The 20,702-nt window shown below is 38.2% G+C and overlaps 1 protein-coding gene across 1 annotated transcript in view; it reads right to left on the bottom strand.

Annotated features, from left to right (window-relative positions):
• MARCHF11 (membrane associated ring-CH-type finger 11) overlaps positions 1-20,702 on the bottom strand; it is a 65,804-nt gene that overhangs the window by 8,351 nt on the left and 36,751 nt on the right. Inside the window, exon 3 of the mRNA XM_038770283.1 lies at positions 4,392-4,584. Coding sequence (XP_038626211.1) covers positions 4,392-4,584 — 193 coding nt within the window. The remainder of the gene's footprint in view (positions 1-4,391; positions 4,585-20,702) is intronic.

Here is a 20,702-nt window from a genome sequence, read left to right as displayed (position 1 = left end):
AATGAATCACATAGCGGCACAGTCTATTATTAGAAGCAGCATGGCCGCCTAGATAGAGCATGGGTCTGGGAGTGAGAAGGACCTGGGTTCTAATCCTGGTTCAGCCACATGTCTGCTGAACAAGTCAGTTACCTTCTCTGAGCCTCCTTATTTCATCTGTAAAATGGGAATTAATACTGCGAGCCCCAGATGAGGCACAGACTGTGTGCAACCTGATTAGCTTGTATCTACCCCACTGCTTAGTACAGTTCCTGGCACATTGTAAGTATTTAACAAATACCATAAAAATAAAAAGTTTTATTAGTACCAGTGATTTTGTATGTCTTGGAAGGACTTTATCGCATATTGGAATGCCAGGCCCTAGGTGTCAGATATGCTCCTGAAATTACACACTTAGACAATGCGAAGCAGCATGGCTTAGTGAATTGAGTCTGGGCCTAGGAGTCAGAAGGTCATGGCTTTGAATCCTAGATCCTCCACTTGTCTGCTGTGTGACCTTGGGCAAGTCACTTCACTTCTCTGTGCCTCAGTTATTTTATCTATAAAATGGGGATTAAAACTGTGGGCCCCACATGAGACAGGGACTGTGTCCAACCCGATTTGCTTTTATCCACCCCAGCGCTTCAGTACAGTGCCTGGCACATAGTAAGGGCTTAACAAATACCAGTATCATTATTAATGATAGCAGTGTCACATAAAGTTCAGAAAAAAATGAAAAGACATTATTTGTATCCTCTATGGCCACAAATGGCATAGTGCTCTGCACACAGTAAGCGCTCAATAAATATGATTGATTGATTAATTCTGGCTACCTTTATTGGTCATTTACCATACCTGCAGAGACTTCTATGGCAAGAGGTTGCATATACAGTTGTCTATCCTATTTGAAGGAGACACCACAGATGGTGAAATTCACCTATGAGTGCAGTTGTGGTTAAAAAGACCAGTATGGGATCCACAGTCATGGCCACATTGTGCACCCCAAAATGTTGTCCCTCGTGATCTCTGTTGTTCCTAATATTTGCAGTGCCTGGTACTGCTTTCTCTTTTACAGTGGAAAACAGTATTCTAAGAATGATTAAACCACAAAGGTGCATATTATGACAGAGATTCACACTTAGTCATCTGCATTCAAAATCTCAAAGAAGTAACTTAAAATGTCACCAATTGACAGGATTCACTTTGAAAACCTGTTCTGCTGTACTTTACAGCATGGGTTTTTACAGCTTTTGGAAACTAGTTAAATGTTAAAAAGTGTCACTGACTACTTTTTCAGGAACCTATTTATAGCCTGTAGATATTCCTCTGCAGCTTGGGGAATACCTAAACTAAAATCCATCTGCTTTGAGTCAGTTGTAATAAACTTGGAGGATACCAAATCTTTTGGGTTCTGAATCATTTAATATTTTTCAGCACTGAAAAAGGGGTACTCTGTAGTTAAATGCCCTTCATCTTCACCCATCGCCATGTGCTTCCTTCAGCACTTATTATGGTCCCTTGTGTATTGATAGTGATTGACTGATATGCATAATATCAATCAACAGATACTGGAAAATGAGAAAGGTTACATGACTCCCTAGCAATCTGTCAATATCCTGATTTAAAAACTCATAATCCATTAAAAATGAAAACCAGGTAGCCATTTGATTTTATAACATTCACATGGGTTCATTGCACATGTAAATAAGAAAACAATATTATTCAAATGACATTACAAAGCACTAACTAGGTCAATAAATCATTTTTTTCTGAAAGTTACAATTCCGACCATTTATTGCATGGCTATTTAATTTGGTCAGGCACCACAAATGGAATCACTAGATCACCTGAACCCTTTGGGAGTGGGCCAGTAAGACAAATCCCTGGTCCCAACATTCAGCCCTTGTCGTCCTTACTTGGGCCCCCAAATCCTGACATGCTTAAAAGATGGCAGTGACAAGCCTCTTTCTCCTCCTCCTCCTCCTCCTATCGCTTCAGCTGGTAAAAACATTTGAAGCGGGAGGGGGAAGTTCCCAAAGGAGCCAGATTTCCTGAGCAGCTAATTCAGAGCTAAAAAAAGACTGGGGAACACCTTTGGTTCAAATCTAGAGAAATCCAGCCTCTAGTCAATACCAAAAATTGGCTCGTATTTCTCCAGAAGCAGAACCTTAATTAGATTTCGCTTCTTTTGTTCAATTGCTAAGGGCCTAGAACAATATTCTGCATACAGTGGAGTATGCTCAATAAATACCGCAGATATGAATTAATGCAAGAGTCATTCATTCATTCAATCGTATTTATTGAGTGCTTACGGTGTGCAGAGCACTGTACTAAGCGCTTGGGAAGTACAAGTTGGCAACATATAGAGACAGTCCCTACACAACAGCGGGCTCACAGTGTAGAAGGGGGAGACAGACAACAAAACAAAACATACTAACAAAATAAAATAAATAGAATAGTAAATATGTACAAGTAACATAAATAGAGTAATAAATCTGTAAACGTATACACAGGTGCTGTGGGGAGGGGAAGGAGGTAAGGCGGGGGGGATGGGGAGGGGGAGGAGGGGGAGCGGAAGGAGGGGGCTCAGTCTGGGAAGGCCTCCTGGAGGAGGTGAGTCATTCCCCACGTCTTTCTAAAAACAATGTGGCTAGAGTAGGGGCCCGGGAGTCAGAAGGACCTGGGTTCTAATCCAGGCTCCACCATTTGTCTGCTGTGTGACCTTGGGCAAGTCACTTCACTTCTCTGTACCTCGGTTACCTCATTTGCAAAATGGAGATTAAGACTGTGAGCCCTAAGTGGGACAGGGACTGTGTCCAACCTGATTAGCTTGTATCTACCCCAGCTCCTAGTACAGTGTCTAAGCACACAATAAGTACTTAAATACCACAATTGTTATTATTATTAAGTTCTAGGACTTAAGAAAACATGAGCAATTTACAGTTATTTCTCCATTCCTCTCTGTTCTGACTCAGATAGAAAGAAAGAGGTCCAGGAAGATGGTTACTCTTCTCCCAAATAGCTAAATGCCCTTGAGGCTCAATCAGGCATAAAAGGCAGTAAACACAGGCTAGTAAAGAAATGACAACAAACTAAGACTATTGCTATTATTCCCCTTCCAATTCACCACATAGGCTGCCGGCACAGCTTCGGCTCAGCTCCACAGCCTGTGATCACAATGGTCACGATAGTGTGACCAGGAGCCCCACAAGAATAGTAGCAACAATCAACGAATGACACTTAGTGAGTGCTTATTTCTTGCAGAGTGCTGTACTAAGCAGCAGTGGCAGGGAAAAGAAAGAAGAGAAACCTCAGCTGTTGCTGCTGGTATCGATCAGTGGTATTTATTGATCTCCTACTGTGTGCAAAATCCTATATTAAGCACTATGGAGAGAGTACAGTGCAATACAGAAGGTAGACATGATCTCTGCCCACAAGGAGTTTACTACTGCACAGTTGATCTGAGCATCCTGGAGTTCTCACCTCCACCATCTCCTATGAGCTCTGTACTAGCTGCCACTACAGAGGGCAGCAGCAGCGGTGTGGGAAGTAGCTGTAGTTTTTCTCTTTCTTTTTCCTGCTCCTCCTGTTCCAGTCAGCCTTCAGAAACTTGTTTTGATGACCAGGATTATGTATAATATATGTGTCAGTCTGCGTGACTGTGCCTCAGTTGGCTGGGAGGGGGTGCGGAGAGAGGAGGGTGTCTAAGGATGGCTGGGTTAGAGGCACCAGAAGGAAAATTAGGGTTGTTGGAAAGCATGGCCCAAACCATGAGGATAGATATCACCAACAGCTGTCCTCCAAGCAAACTGTCACCTTGATAAAAGACAAAATCCTAGACCAGTGGACTCAGCAACGGCATTGTGTTCTTTTATTTTCCCTGCCCTCCTCTTCTGTGTCTTCCTAATCTTAGTTGAAGCACAGGTTAAAATGTCAGCATTAAAATCATTTCCTCTTCACAATGAAACCTATTTGTATATTGATCTGTTTCAGATTCTAGTATCTTACCTGTCCACCTAGACTGTAAACCTCAAGAATGCTGTGAGCCCCAGATGGGACAGGGACTGTATCCAACCTGATTATTTTATACCTACCCCCCAATGCTTAGTACAGTGCTTGGCACATAACAAATGCTTCAGCAAGTGCTGTGATTATTATTACGCAGTTTGGTGGAGGATGTAATTTATTTCAAAAGATTCTACTGGGAAGAAAGAGTGAATTCTCCTCCTTAAACGGAGAATAAACCTTCTATTTCAAAATACGTTGCATTTTTCCAATCTTAATAGAACAACAGTGAACTTTAGAATCAAGAAACGTGAACCATTACATTTTGTAACTAATATAAATTTTGAAAATATAATAACTGCAAAAATAGTATTGACAGTTTGTGATATTGAATGCAATGAGCTTACCTATGCACACTAGATCCATAAAACCATACATTCCATAGCAGATTTGAAAAAGGATGTCCTTTCTTTGCCACACTGCATAGGGGCTGAAGGCAGACCAGAGAAGCCAAGTCACACTTGCTATTAAGAACAGTGATCCTAGGATTACAGCAATCATCTGTACTTTCTCAACCAGTGTTATAGAAATGCTTTGCCACTAAAAGAAAAACAAATTCATGTTAAGTCAATATGCTATGTAAAGCGAAAACATATTCAGCTCCATTGTTCAGTTGATATTCAGTCTCTTGTTAATATTTTGGGCATCCAAATGTACTGTTTTTGTAACCTGGGCTAGAATACAAATTATGGTGAATAATTTCTTCAACTCCATTTTAATTAATAAGCTGTCATTTGTAGGTGTTAATTTAATCTCATACCAGTTAGTAATCAATGAATAAACAGTTTAGGAATTTCTAGATCAGGGAACTACATCTATTATCTTACATCCATTCATGAAACTGGCTAGTATTGACACATTCTGAGACCTGTTGAAGGAGTAGTTTACTTTCTCTCAACAGTGGTGAATAGGGAAAACAGCCTTTAGTTTGAAATGTGCAAAATAAAAATCTAAGAAATAAACTTAACAATGACATCTATATTATAAGTTGTAGCCTGGTAGATTTCTGAATTAAATTATTCATTTGGATTTGATTCAATTATTCAAATGTTATTTTTTTTTATTACAGAGACAAACTACCGAGAAGTTTCAAGTGTGTCCAGATGAAAAATCTGGACACATAAGAACTATAAATTATGTAAATTCTATTATAAGATAATAAAGAGTAAAATACTTTTCAGTAAGCAACTGTCAATTTATATCATAACTGATCAAAATTCGGTCAAGAATGCTAGTATTTTCAATTTTTAATTATGCATGTTCTCATTTCTGACAAAATGTTACTAAAACAGTTATAATCGTTATTTGCAATAAACAACTGAAATCAAAATAATACATAAAAGGTGAATTACATAGCAAAGACTGTTCAGAAGAATTGATAAATTGATTCAATAGTTGCAAAAAATAATGAATTATAAAGCAGTGACCCACGTGAAATTCACAAACACACATTACTCACCTGTAACAATGAGGGCCTACTGGAAAGGAGAGTTCCTGTTTAAGGAAATCCTAAAGTGTAAATCTGCCAGTACAATCACCTGTGGAGAATTTTTGCTCTAACATTTATTGCTATTTGCACCCTCAATATAATTCCTAGGTTTACTCTAGGAAGATTTTAGAAACAACAATTTTGGAGGGCATTTAGAACTACGTAATCAGAAATACAGGGCCTCTTCTTGGCTATTAGGCATGGGGTGGCTATTGTACTCTCCCAAGCACCTAGTTCAGTGCTCTGCACACAGTAAGACTCAATGAGTACCATCAATTGACCGATTGAGTGTTATATTGTACTCTCCCAAGCACTTAGTACAGTGCTTTGCACACAGTAAGCATTCAATAAATACAATTGAATGAATGATCGATAGAACGGTATAGGTGGTCATGGAAGCTGAAGATAAAACCTGTCCAGGGATCATCACCTGGTGGGCCTAGAGCTACAAAGTTGGTGATCACACTAAATCATAGGTTTAAAGAGGTAGAGACACCTTGAGAGGACATTGAGTTTATTCCTCTTCTGTCTACCACCTTCTTCCTACACCAAAACACTGGAGTCAACAAGAATCAAACCTCTTTGTAAACTGCTACAGAAAACGATACGTCACACTACAGTACTCTGCTTTTTATGAATTATCTAAAGCCACAGTGAATAACATTTCTCTGGAAGACATAAAGGAAGTAGAAATATTGGTGAAGTACAATTACTGGAGAGATCTATATGGGAAAAGTCACATAAGGCAAATTCAGCAAAATGAGCTCTCATTCTGGCATATAGACCAACTTTTGAATTCCTGTTTAGTTTGAAGCAAATTTATAGTTATCTATCATACGAATGTAGGTTAGAAAATTTTTTAAATACAAAAGAGATTCAAATCAAGTCCATCATCTGCAGAATACTTTATTTTTAAATTTGGTATCACGTTCATACATATTCTATGAGTGGATAGTTTTTTGTATATCAAGGATAATGTCACTATCAGCTTTAAAGTTCCCCATCGACTCACCCAACCTTACATGCATGCTCTCTTTTCAGCCCCCCTAAGTGAAACATCTATTTGCATGCCACTCTCAACTTTCCTATCTCCGACCTATCATTCATGCTCCTTCCTCCCTTCTTAAATGACAAACTGTAGCCCTCCAAATATTCAGTGCTTTTCTGAAATCCTATCTCCTCAAACAAGCTGTCCCCAATTAATTCCTAGCATGACAAATTTATATGAACCCAACAGTCATCTCTAGCATTTATGTACTTATGTAGAACGATCATCAGCACTTACGCATATGTACTGAATTATAAATGCAATTATTTTAGAAGACTCCACAAATAGTTTCATTACTGCCTCTCCTGTTATAGTACAAGCTCTATGTTTTGTATTTTGTTTCATACTTGCCAAACACTTAGTAAAGTGCTCAATAAATGTAATTATTATTATACAGCAGGGTTCTGTACTCTGCAAAATTAGTATAAGATTATTAGAAAACTACATCAGTTATATTGTAATTTGCAATGTTTGCAACATTGAAAATTAAATTTGACTATGAACACTGGCATTTCCATTTTGTAACAGATATATTAGGTATCTGCTCTTCCACAATAATGAGCCAGAATCACTGTCCTTCGGAAGAGCAAACTTGCATCAGCATGAGTTGTCATGGCCAGTGTCCATTTCTATGAGAAACATCTGCCACGTTTGTTGCAGTGTTGCATTTATATGTGCACATTTCCTAGCACACAGGAACCAAAGGTGGCATAAAAAGCAATGGGATCAATAAACGGTATTTATTGAGCACTTACTGTGTGCAGAGCACTGAACAAAAGGCTTTGGAGAGTATAATATCTCAGAGTTGGTGGACACAGTCTAGGGAGGGATCGGGTATAGTCAAGGGAATGTAGAAAGGAGTGCTAGTAGAGCTCCCAGCTTTTCTCCACAAATCTGAAGGTCTTCAACAATTCTGCAAAGGGAAAGTCAATGTTTGGAGGCAGTGGCACAACTCCAAGGAGAAAACGACTTGCTTTCCTATGCTCTCCAGTGAGTAGGAAAAACAGAACAGAGTTGGAGTTCCCTGTTCATTGGGAAACATTTTTTCCCCACGATGCAGAGAATTATCCAGAATGTTGTATCCTTGAAAGGCTAGTTATAAAACCTAAAATTATAGGCTTCTCCTGTAAGAGTTAACATTTCTTAAAATGATAATAAAAATCATTTTCCTCCAAAGATGGGGAGATACATTACAAATTACTATTCCAAGCATCAAATGTCAAATAGGTTGCAATGCACTGGAGTTCTGAATTGTTAGTCCAATCTCAAGATTGTCTCTTTGGAATCCTACCTGTCAAAACTAACCACTCCATTTCCTTTGGAAATGACGAATACAAATTAGAAAGCAGGTCCTTTTTCCTAGGTGAAGGTGTATAGGTTGAGGGTGATTTGTCATAGATTAATATAAATTGTCAAGGCAGGGCTTCATCAGCTGAATTATGTATCAGGTTCCTGGATCTTGAATAAATTGCCATAGCATCCACACTACTTCGTTGTACAAATTTGAAAACTGTCAGGCATGCCTCTGACCTTGAAATGAACTTATTTTATATATGTTGTTCTTTCAGGAATAACTGTGAAAAATACAAAGATAAGGCCACTTTGACAATGACAATCTTTCTTTTTTCTTAATTACTTTTTTTTAAAGAGTCTGTAAATATTTGGAAGATGTTCCTTCACGAATGAGTTGCCTCCTCTAGTTCCTTAAAAAAAATTCCTCTGTGGTGTGTAGGCCAAAGGAGCAGAGTTGAGTAGTGATCCATGTATTTCATCTGAGCACCCTATGGCCTTTGTGAAATTGGGCACAATCCAATCTCCAGTAAACTGTCTATTTTGATCAAGTAATTTGCAAAGGAGTACACATTATTTCATTTCTTTCACATAGTTGGGATCTTCCAATACAACAAAAAGGATCAGAAACTTGTTTTACAAGGAAAGCTTTCATTACATCTGAAATGGCAGAAGTATTCTACCATCCATTCTCAATGGATGTTTTGTTCAAAAATGTGATTAAGCATCAATTGCCAACATTCCCTAAACAATATCTTAGAATTCTATTCTTTTTTTCTGTGAATAGATGCAGAAATATTGGAAGATGTTCTCTATCTGATTGTGGTATGTGTTAATGACAAAATAAAAGCGTATTTCTGGTTTAAAGTAATCTTTTAAAAAGTGAACGGCTAGTAAAAACTTTGTTGATCAAGAATCAAGCATATAAAGCATTTCAAGAGGAAATAAAATACATAAATATATTGTTTCAGCTATGTACGTCCCAAATATAATTTTATATAAACATTAAATTTAATACTGAACATAATTGTTGGGATATTAAGAATAAAACTCGCTTCAGGGAACCAAAAAATGAGTTCACAGCTTTTCTATTGGTTGTGCTTATTTATAGCACTTTAGTATATACCATATTTCATACTATTGCAATTATTTCACCCTTCAACACTGTATAAATTAGCATCAGAAAGATTCGTGATTAAGATTATGAGTCAAACACAGCAACAATGTTTAATAGGAACTAATTTGAGATGAAAAAGGGCATTTTGCAAGCAGAATAATATAATCAGTCTGCTTTTTGAAATAAAACTAAACTGAAATATGCTAGTAATTGAAACTGATGATTCTTTTTTCAAGACTCTTTAGATGGTTTCCCTGATTATTATTTTCTTATTTTGAACTAACTTCCTACTCTCTGATTATAACAATGTGAATTGCTAGGTTGAATTTAGATTTTCATAAACTTGTAGGATACTAGTAAATGAACAATAAATCATACAGGAGCAGCAGTGGGAGATGCAAATTGGAGGAAAATATATGAACAAAAAAATCATTGCAAAAATAGTGCCTTCCTTTAACGATAATACAAAATCCTAAACTATAATGAGTCTCAAACAATTTTAACTATGCAACTGGTCATTCTGTTAATTAATAATAATTAGGATACTTGCTAAGTGCTTACCATATGTCAAGCTTTATGCTTTAGGGTGGACTCAAGATAATAATAATAATGATGGCATTTATTAAGCGCTTACTATGTGCAAAGCACTGTTCTAAGTGCAGGGGTGGTTAAAGATGATCAGGTTGTCCCACTGGGGGCTCACAGTCTTAATCCCCATTTTACAGATGAGGTAACTGAGGCACAGAAAAGTGAAGTGACTTGCCCAAAGTCACACAGTTGACAATTGGCAGAGCTGGGATTTGAACCCATGACCTCTGACTCCAAAGCCCGTGCTCTTTCCACTGAGCCATGCTGCTTCGTTGAACGCAGTCTTGTCTCTGTCCCATATGGGGCTCACAGTCTAAGACTGTAAGCTCACTGTGGGCAGGGAATGTGTCTTTTTATTGTTGTACTGAACTCTTCCAAGTGCTTAATACAGTGTTCTGTACACAGTAGTATGCGCTCAATAAATACAATTGAATGAATGAATGAAATAGGGGGTAGTAGGATTTAATCACCCCCCCCCCCCCTTTTTTTTCCACAGATGAGGAAACAGCCATAGAGAAGTTAAGTGTCTTGCCTGAGGTCACACAGCAGACCAGTGGCAGAGCTGGGATTAGAACCCAGGTCCTCTGACTTGCTTCCCAATGTCAATGGGAAGTAGCTAATGACTAAATAAGGAGTAGATTGGTGGGAGGAATGTGGAGCCAGGGAAAAGTTTAGAGAAATTGTGTAGAATGACTTACTGACACTCCAGGTAGTCATTATCTAGATGCACTAACCTCTTCTAAAACTGGAGTTTTTGGAGATGGTTAGGCCATAGTGGAAAGATGGAGTTTTTGTTATAATTGTCCTTTTCTCCAAGAAACTACAAAATTAATACCATCAACTATCCATTTTGGAAATTATCTGTTGAAGAATGTTCAGCACCCATCAGGTGCTTTGACTTTGGAAAATCTGCATTAAAGATTATCTCTAGACCCTGAGCTGCTTCATCTTTTTTCCCCACATTCACTGCACAAACAGCTCTAAAGACCAATCCCCCGTGTTAGTGATCTGTTGTTAAATGTTCCACCTCTTCATTAACTTGGAAAACTGAAGCTAGAAAGAACAAGAGCATCTTGATTGGTCTGTTCTTCATGTCTTTCTGGGAGAATCTAAAAAGTCTGGGAAAGCAGAAGTTTAGATTAATCAATCAATAGCATTTATTGCTCATCTTCTGTGAACAGAACCCTATACTAAGCCCTAGAGAGAGTCGAAAAGAATTATTAGACGTGATTCCGGCTCTGAAGTGAGATGCATTTAGTGAAACTGAGAATTCAGTAAAGCTAATAGTTCAATGTGCTGGTGCCTTGGAGAATACTTGGAAGCATAAATGAGTATGGGATGATTGTGGAAGTGACCATGTCCTGGAAACTTAAAACCAGGCAAGGGAAGCATCAGAAAATAGAACATAGCAAACTCTTCCTGAACACAAAGCTTATACAAATGGCTGATCTGCTTACATTTGATTGACTAAAATCTATTTTCAGATACGATCACAGACCACTGCTTCCATTTCCTGCTGATTTGAAAGTGTAAGAGTCTCTTATGATTGGTTTAGAAGAACTGTGATTTCAACAAAGCCAAGATAATCAGAAATAATTTATCCATTAAACCTGAAAAGTTCAGACTAGTCCTAGCAAAATATAGTTAGTAAATTCTAAATATTTAAAAGGTGCAAAAAATAGATGGTTACCAATCAATAGTACGTTTTAATTGTATTTGTTAAGTGATTACTATGTGCCAGGCACTGTTCTAAGCACCAGGGTAGACACAAGCTAATCAGGTTGGACACAATCCATGTCCCCTATGGAGCTCACAGTCTAAATCCCCACGGCAAGTGGCCAAACCTGGATTAAAACCCAGGTCCTTTTGACTCCCATGTCTATGCTCCATCCTCTAGGCCATGCTGCAGTGACCCTGTGCAGTGCACAAGCCATACAAAAAAATCTCAAGAGGCTTAATTTTGGTGGCAAAGTTTATATACTGTACTATATACCATAGAAGTATCTGAAATATGCATTCGTTCGATCATATTTATTGAGCATTTACTGTGTGCAAAACACTGTACTGAGAGCTTGGGAGAGTACAATATAACAATAATTCTAAGGGCACACAATGTAGTAGTTACTAGACTCTCAATGCTCATGCAAAAAGGGGAAGCTGAAGTTGGAGCACTTGGAGGAAAAGAAATCCCGATCTAAAAGGAAATCTCAGTATAGAAAACTGAAACCAATCCATTTTAGGGCAATTATTTACAGTGACTACAGAAGACAATATAAGAAACAAAACTAAGGTGATAGGAAGTATACAATAGCATGGGCAACTAAAACCCAATATACCATTACAGCAGGTTTTTAGAAAAAGCTTGACTTGCCTTTAGAGAACACAGAAAATGACCAATAATGCAATGCTCTAAAAAAACCCAAAAAACAATAAACTGATTTTTTGACATCTACAGCATGAATAAAATAAGGGATTATTTTATATGTTGTGCTGTGGTTAGTTTGTTATGAAATGGATAGTTTATTCTGGACTAAACAATGATTTTAGAATTTCATTCACAGACCTCTTTTAGCCTACTTGTAAAATGGTAAGAAAACTCCAATTTGGGACAACTTTGAACTTTTAAAATTACCAATTTAGAATAGCCTCAGTAGTTGCACCCTTATGCTTTTATTTTTGCTTTCTGAACCAAATATCGTCCCTTAAGATAAACATTTAGCACATACTTGACCAAGTTTAAGCTAAAGGATTTTTAAGTAATATTGGCTCATTCCCCACAATAAAATGGTCGATCTTGGGAGATAATAAAAAAATAAAATTAATTGCCTTTTCACTTTCAGGCAGTAAGTAGTATTTGAACTCTGGTAATCTCAGCTCCTAAACCCATTTAGAACGTTGAGATTTAAGGTTTTATAGGATGCCTGTTCTTGAACACAATTGTGTATATATAACATTATTCTCAGAACAATTTAGTTTATTGACTGACAAAACCATTTAAGATCCCCGGAATTCTCAGTTCGTTCCATCAATTATTCCTCTGAGGCAAAAGACTAAAGTCTTTAGATTTTATTCCTCCTACTTATAGTAATTAACTCTCACCCCAAAGAATTCAACTGAACATGAAAAACTGAGTAAAGCAAAATGAACTTAAAACATATTACTTAATAACCCTCCCAAATTACATCCCATTGTCTTTGTCACAGACTGCCAAGTATTCAAGTCCAGAACACTTCACCTCTAGCCTTAAATTTAAATCCAGCAAGGAGACGGTTTAAATCTGTACAGAAGCTGTGCAGAGTCGGAGCAGCTGAAGCAGTTCTACCAGGTGGAGACTATGCTTAGTTTCAAGATAGAACTGATTTTTCTGAAGAAAAAAAAAAAAAACAACCTGCTTGCTAGGTCAGTGTTTTGGCTAAGTTCCCTCACCTCCTCAATGGCTCCAGAAGACTGTGGCCTCAAAAGACACAACAGGATTACAACTCGGCAAGGTGGCAATGTTTTCAGAGGGAAAGTTCTTTCTGGGAATCATAAAGCACTGCCCCACTTCCAGAAGACTGTTTAGTCCAACTGATAACCATGTCCTGCCCAGTTGTTTTTTTTTTTCAGAAGCAGGAGTACTCTTTTCATAGAAAAAGATCTACAGTAGCGTTTGGTTGATGTTCGGCTATTTGATACTCTGCTAAAATCCTTATTCTTCAAAATTATTTTGGTGACCTTAGCCTACACTGCAAAATAACACTATCAGCGAAGAACTAGAAGCAGTATACTAACCTTATCCACCTATAAGAGAGCAAGGATTATAACTACCAGTCAATTAGAGAAACAGTGTGGCCTAATGGAAGAGTACGGGCCAGGGACTTGGGTTCTAATCCCTCCCCCATCGCTTATCTGCTGTGTGATCTCAGGCAAGTCACTGCACCTTAGGTACCTCATCTTGTACTTCCCAAGCGCTTAGTACAGTGCTCTGCACACAGTAAGCACTCAATAAATACGATTGATGATGATGATCTGGAAAATGGGGATTGAGACTGTGACCCCACATGGGACACAGACTGTGTCCAATCGTTTCATTGTGTATCTACCACAGCGCTTAGAACAGTGCCAGGCACTAAGTGCTTAACAAATACCATTTAAAAAAAACACAGAAACCTGAAATAAAACCACATTACTAAAAAGAATTTCTGTACTCTTTTGAAATGGAAATCTTCAGAGTACTGTTTATTGGCACAAAGGTCCTTGTTATCTTTGAGTTCCTGTCAAAGAACTGGACACCCATCAGTTGCCAAAACTCTACTCTATTGAGCAACTAACAATAATGGTTCAACGAAGAATACTCAATATGTAAATTATTTACAAATATAGTACTGATCCTTACAATCCATCAACCACTAGTATTTACTGAGCACTCGGGAGCCGACTGAGTGCTTTCAAGCCAATGTTCAGGAGTTCCTACTTGATGCCTAGGGGAATAGGCAACAATTGGAAATACCTGAAGAGTGGAGACATGCACAAAACACTGCTCGAGAAAAACGATTTGGGCCGCAGGGTGAAATGTGGACTGAAGAGAAGACAGATTGGAGATAGGGAGGTCTGTGAGGAGGCTGTTACAAAGATTCAGTGGCAAGTGTTTGGATCAGTACAGTGGCAGTTTGGATGGAGAGGAAGAAGCAGATTCTGGAGATGTGAAGAAATGACAGGATTAGTTGAAAATGAATATGGGGACTGAAGGAAAGAGAAGGGTCAAGAATAACATCAAAGTTGCAGTTTGAGACACAGGGAGGAGGATGATGATGTGGACAGTGATGGGAAACTCAGGCGAAGGAGAAAATGTGGGAGGGAAAATGAGGATTTCAGTTTTACAACTGATCTCCAAGCTTGTAAAACTTTAATATGTCCAAAGATCTTAGATATCTTGCAGCCCTAGGGTGACCAGCTGCCAAAAATACACATTAAGAAGTAGAAGGCATTTGGATCATTTTACAGATGTAATGGAGTACTATTTAGAGCGCGGACTACTGCAAATCAATCTGGCATTCACCGGTCCAAGTAGGCTGACTGTCACAGAGCAAGTACTTTGGGAAGAAAGTACTTCCACGAGTCAAAATTGGAAATGCCTTCAAATACTGCAGAGATCAAACTGAGCAGCACAGCACTATCCAGTCTTTTCTTGGGCACAGAGCATGGGGAGTTGCTGTTATGCATATTAGTGGTTTCAACCTCAAACAAGGATCCTCAAAATCTCGCTTTTGTGTGGTGTTTATTAAGTGCTTATTATGTGGCAGGCACTCTACTGAGCACTGGGGTGGATTTTACCACTTGGATTTGAAGATAACAATACTAGCTTTTAGCCTCAGTTGGCTAGTGACCTAATTAAGGGGTCTGCTTGAAAAGTGATGCAAAACCAAAGCTTGAGAGAGCCAAAGCTACATAAACCAGCACTAAACCAAGGGCTTCTTTGCATCAAGGAAGAAGTTAGATATGACCCTCTGCACTGCATCAAAGCATCTCTGAAGAGTGAAGATAGTTCAGTCATGTCACAGTCAAAGAGAAATCCTACTGAGATGGCAGCTATGCTTCAACATTACTTTAAAAAACTTCTTATTATCAAGGATGAGACCACCCAAAGCATGAAAGATGGGGGAGAGTTACAGTCTGGTAGATTTGAAGGAGGAAGAAGATTCAGGCAGGTGAACGAGTGCAAGTGAGGTGTTGAATTCAGAAACCCTGAGAGGAAAGCACAGTGAGACAGTTGTCTTGGAAGGAGTATAGAGCACAGACTGGGAGGGAGCATGGAAAGAGAAGATATCCTCACCAGTCATACTGAGCTATATTGGGAAAAAAAAGAGTGGATTTTCCAAAGTGACTGACAATCTGAACACCTTCCTTGAGCAGCACCCCATAGCCCAAATAGCTTCCTTAACAATCCCAGCCCTAAGGATGCAGGCACGGAAGCCCATCAGCAGCCTGCTCTGAGTGGTCACAAGCTTAAGTTCTGTGGCAACTTTTGAGGCTACAGCTCTCTTTTAAATGAAATAAAGTTTCACTTTTGTACAGAACAAGGTGTAACTTCATTGTTTAATTTTCTTGAAAACACTGCTCTAGCAAGCACTTCTTTATTATGATGACCCATAAACTTGGTAAACTGGAATAGAAGAGGTAAGATTCTTAATATTGCAAAGAGAGTCCGTCATTAATATTTACAGAGCAGATGTGTTGGACACGTTTTGCTTTACTTTGAATGGAAAGTAAGACTTGAAATCGTTCGCTTTCTCATCGGCACAAAGACCCTTCAAAATGTTCCATGTGTGTGATCTTACATGCAGGGAATGCTCTAACTGTTGCTGAGTGAAAGACCAAATCGTTTACGTGAAAATCTTGGCAAATATACATTTAATTTCTAAACACATAAATTACTTTTTCCTTTATTACAATTTATAAGACATCTGGACTGGAATCAAGGTTACTCTAACCTAAATTGCATAGATTCCCTGTTTGGAGAAGTGCTTAGATTGATATTGTCATTATAAGGTGTTTTGGACAGCTATTTAGATATTTGCAACTATTAAGCTGAATTCTCTAGGGGAAATTAAATTAGCATCGGGCAGTGACCCAGAATGCTAAAGGACAAAAAGGTCGGAAAATGTATTACCTCCTTACCCTTCTTTAGTCCTGCACTGAGACACTGATGTAATGATTTATTTTGGAGGCTCTGTGTGCCAGAACATTTGGCTGTACCTACATAGGCAAAGTGAAGTGAAAGTTGAATGATCCAGTATTAATGTGGCACGCACAAGCTGGATCATTTTATGCCCCCACCCCACAACTTCTTTTAATATTAAATCTCACTTGTGTAGTAATCAGCAAGTAAGATCTATAGTTGACACTTCTAAATAAATCAGTACCATTTCTGCCAAATTCATCTCTGCTTTGGGAAGGTCAAGTAACTAAAATACAATATAAGTAGAGAGTCAACTTTCCTTTATCTGGGGGTGGAGTGGAAGGATAGAGTTAACAAAAATTGTGGGTGAAGGGAGAGATGGCTAAAGAATTATTTTAACATTAAAAACGTGGTTAAACTGCTCCATTTTGACTATTATGGGTACTAACAGTAATTTGCAATGAAGAAAAAGCAGAAATGTTGCATCGCCAATGTAAGCATACCGACCCTATAGAGACATGTATTTTATTCCAAAATGGATTTTATCATCAATTGTATTTATTGAGTGCTTACTATGTGCAGAGCACTGTACTAAGCGCTTGGGAAGTACAAATTGGCAACATATATGAGTTTTATGAAACACTCTGAATTTATTATGAATCATAAAACAAATGACTCAAAGTATTCAGATAAATTAAAATCTTAGGTTTTAATAATTCCTTTTCTGACTTTTGGAAGCTCCGCTTACAAGTTTACAGAATGTTTGAGAGACACAATCCATAAATAAATAAAAATCATGGAATACTTTTAAATGTCCAAATACTTGTTTTCAGTGGAGTTTCATGGAATACTATTCTAATAGTCGTAATAATGGAATATCTTTCTTTTGATTTCGTTTCTCAATTATACATTAAGTATGTATGTTCAGCTGACACTGATCGGGATTGGCTTTAATACTGTTATTACTAGTTATAGATCAAGTAAAATATTTCCTTCCATTTTTAACGCCATAATTTTCTACCTGAATGCAAGAGTGTAATATTCTGATATACTACTTTGGGTTATTTTAAGCATTTCAAATCATATTTGGCCCATTTTCTTTTGTCAAGGAATCTCCTACCACCTCTCTCCCTTATTCCTGGAAAAATGCCTTTATCCATTGTCTAGAGTGACACTTCTACTGTGTGGGAGCCCTTTTGCCATCAACAGCATAATACAACTAGCAAAGAAAGCCCCCCAAGTCATCACAGGGACAGGCTTATGGTCCCCATCACATTCCTCTCATATTTGAGGGCTATAAACCTGGAGGAATGCATAGGCAATTCAAATGTACACAGAACCCATTGAACTTCCTGGTTCTGGTGCTTAGAATTCCACACCAAAGGGAATTCACTGGGTTGTAATATATTGTAGGACTACTTCTGCCGGACTGAGAGTGGGAAGATGCGGAGGGTGAATTTGGCCCACTAAGAAAAATAAGTAAGATTTCAAAAATTACAGACACATTGCCAGGTCATTTTCCTGCTTTGGGTAGCTGACCTGGTTATGAATCTTGGATCTATCTCTGCAATGTAAACAAAGCTGCAGAAACAAATTTTGTGAACTATGTAGTCAATCTGCTCTTCCTTTCAATAGAGAAATCCCTCAAGACACTTGGGGCTCCACCCCTTATACTGAACTAGATGGAATAGGTTCCTATTCACTCAATCGTATTTACTGAGCACTTACTGTGTGCAGGGCAATAAAGTACAATTCAGCAATAAAGACCATCCCTGCCCACACTGGGCTCTCTGCAATATTATTTCAATCTTTGCATCTCCAAGAGATTAATTTAACCTCTTTGTCTTCTCTCCCTATAATCCTACATATTACTTGGTAGAGAAAGCGACAGTTCTCATTCCCGGACCTTCCCTCTGCTTCTATGAGCCCTCCACTTTCAGACCCCCTAACAAACACTTTTACTAAATTGCTTTATTATTTACTTTTTATTCAGTGAAGTTGCTTTGCAGAGCTTTTCCACTTGGTGGTTTTACACGGTAACATCTAACTAGCCTCAAACTGAGTGACAAGTCTTATTTCAGGTATTTCCTCTTAAACCTGGCTGAACCTCATGAAGACTACCTGGTACTCCTTTTGCTTCAGTATGGTGCCTAAAGGAGCCACTTTCTAGAACTCAAAGTTAGACAGGGAGGGGAGCTTTCAGAGAAAAAGATAGAAAAATGGGAGACAGGAACAAAGAAAAGAGACACATAGACATAAACACATTTAGAAACACATTTTCACACAGTCATTTATATACTCATCCAAGGAAGCATGTTCAATGTTGAGTTGATCAATGGCAGCAGGAGGAGGAGGTAAGTTAGAACAGCTACTGAAAGCTATCCTAGAGCCCTCAGGTAGCTTTCCTCCAAAGTCATAGGATAGAAAGCAGCAACGGTACTGTGAATTGCCAGCAGCTGTAATCAGCTACTGCTCTACCTTTATCTCCTCTTGCTGCTACTCCTACTACTCATCACATAGCTGCTGCCAGTTCCATGTTATTTATTCTCACCATCACACTTTTTGCCTTGACTGCCATAGCCAAAAGTGGGATTTTTTTGCTGGTTTTATAGACCATCTGTTGGCTGTTGTGATTAGAGGCTAAGCTTGTGACTGTTCTGCTGAAAGAGGTATCGATGGTCACATTGTTGCTGCCAGACCCCTTGCTATTTCTAGAAAGCACCCTCTCTTTTTCTTCCTCCTCCTCTGCCAGGTATTCTTCAGCAGTTTTGCCAGGACTTTTCATTGGGGATTCAAACATGGTAACAGCTGTAGAGTTTTCCTTCTCTGTCAATACCCAGCTCTGCGCAAACTTTGCTTTGCAAGTAATTGACTAGAAAAATTGACTGGTGTCTTACTGGGTTTTTTTCTCTATCTTGAATCAGTTTGAAATTAAGTGATCAGAGGAATATTCAAACTTAAGGCTGGAAGTGACCTGATGTAAAATTGGGACAGAACAGGTAAAGAGAAATTTTGAAATCAATCACTTCTCTAATTCTATCATTAATATTTCTTATTGCTAAGAATATTTATCGAATATTCAAACAGATTAGGTTTGTGCCTACCTCCCCTGCTAGAATATAAACTCTGAGATCAAAAATCAGGCGTAATAACTCCTGTACTCTTCCAAGCATTTAATATAGTGCTCTGTTCAGAGTAATCATTAGGGAAGCAGCATGGCTTAGTGGAAAGTGCACAGGTTTGGGAGTCAGAGGTTGTGGGTTCTAATCCCCGTTCTGCCACTTATCAGCTATGTGACTTTGAGCAAGTCACTTAACTTCTCTGTGCCTCAGTTACATCATCTGTAAAATGGGGATTAGGACCAGGAGCCCCACATGGGACAACCTGATTACCTTGTATCTACATCAGTGCTTAGAACAGTGCTTGGCACATAGTAAGCATTAACAAATACCATCATTATTATTATTAGTGGTATTTATTGAGTGTAATGTGTGCAGAGCACTGTACTAAGCACTTGGGAGAATACAATATAACAGAGTTGGTAGACATGTTCCCTGCACACAATGAATAGTGGTAAATAAATGACTATCAATATCACCATTTAGAAAGGGCAATTATCGAGTCCTGAATTTAATGAAACCTCATAATGCCAACTGTTGCTCTTCTTTTGATCAATCAGTGGTATTTGAGTGCTTACTATGTGCACCTTACAAAGTAATTGGGAGAGTATGATACACATGGTAAACATGATCCCTACCCTCGAGGAGCCTACAACTTAGTGAGACCCTATACCTCTTCAAAATCAAACACACACACACTTTTCCTTCAGTTCATATTACCTTTAGCAACTGAAAAGACTTCTGAAAAATGAGATAGTAATTTTTAGCAACAACATATTCCTGCTTTACAATCAAGGGTTAAGTAACAACAGAAGAAATGTTTACTCTGATGAAGTATTTTTAATTGAACCAGTGTTCTATTCTAAACTCTTCAATCCTACTAACAGCACTGAGTCTATGAAATGTTGCACAAGTTCTATGCTATTGATATACATTGGTTCTGCACTGTTGAAAAATAAACTCTCTTTGCACATTTGTGTTTTTTCTTACTTTTAAACTGGAAGATACTTTTCAAAATTGGCATCACATATGCAATCCTTCAAAAGGCAGTTTCAGGCTGCTTTTAAAATCCAAGAACTGATCTTGGAAAGGACTGAGTTCAATCTGGTTTTCATCATTTTTACTAAGATACGAGTGTCTTTGGTTACATTTTTCCAGCCCTGTGAAGCAATTTAAGGAACATGAAGTTTAGCAATTTTTATTTTTTGTTACATTTTAGTACAGAGTACAACTTAAAAGAGGAAATAACAAAAGTAGTTTTTTGCCAATAAGGGAAAAAAAATCAGCATTTTCTGGACAATCCAGTATTTAAAACCCAATTTTTGAAATGAATATCCTTCTCTTCAAAG

The sequence above is a fragment of the Tachyglossus aculeatus genome, chromosome X3 (assembly GCF_015852505.1).
Source record: "Tachyglossus aculeatus isolate mTacAcu1 chromosome X3, mTacAcu1.pri, whole genome shotgun sequence".
In the NCBI taxonomy this organism is placed as follows: domain Eukaryota; kingdom Metazoa; phylum Chordata; class Mammalia; order Monotremata; family Tachyglossidae; genus Tachyglossus; species Tachyglossus aculeatus.
This window is presented reverse-complemented; position numbering and strand designations above follow the sequence as displayed.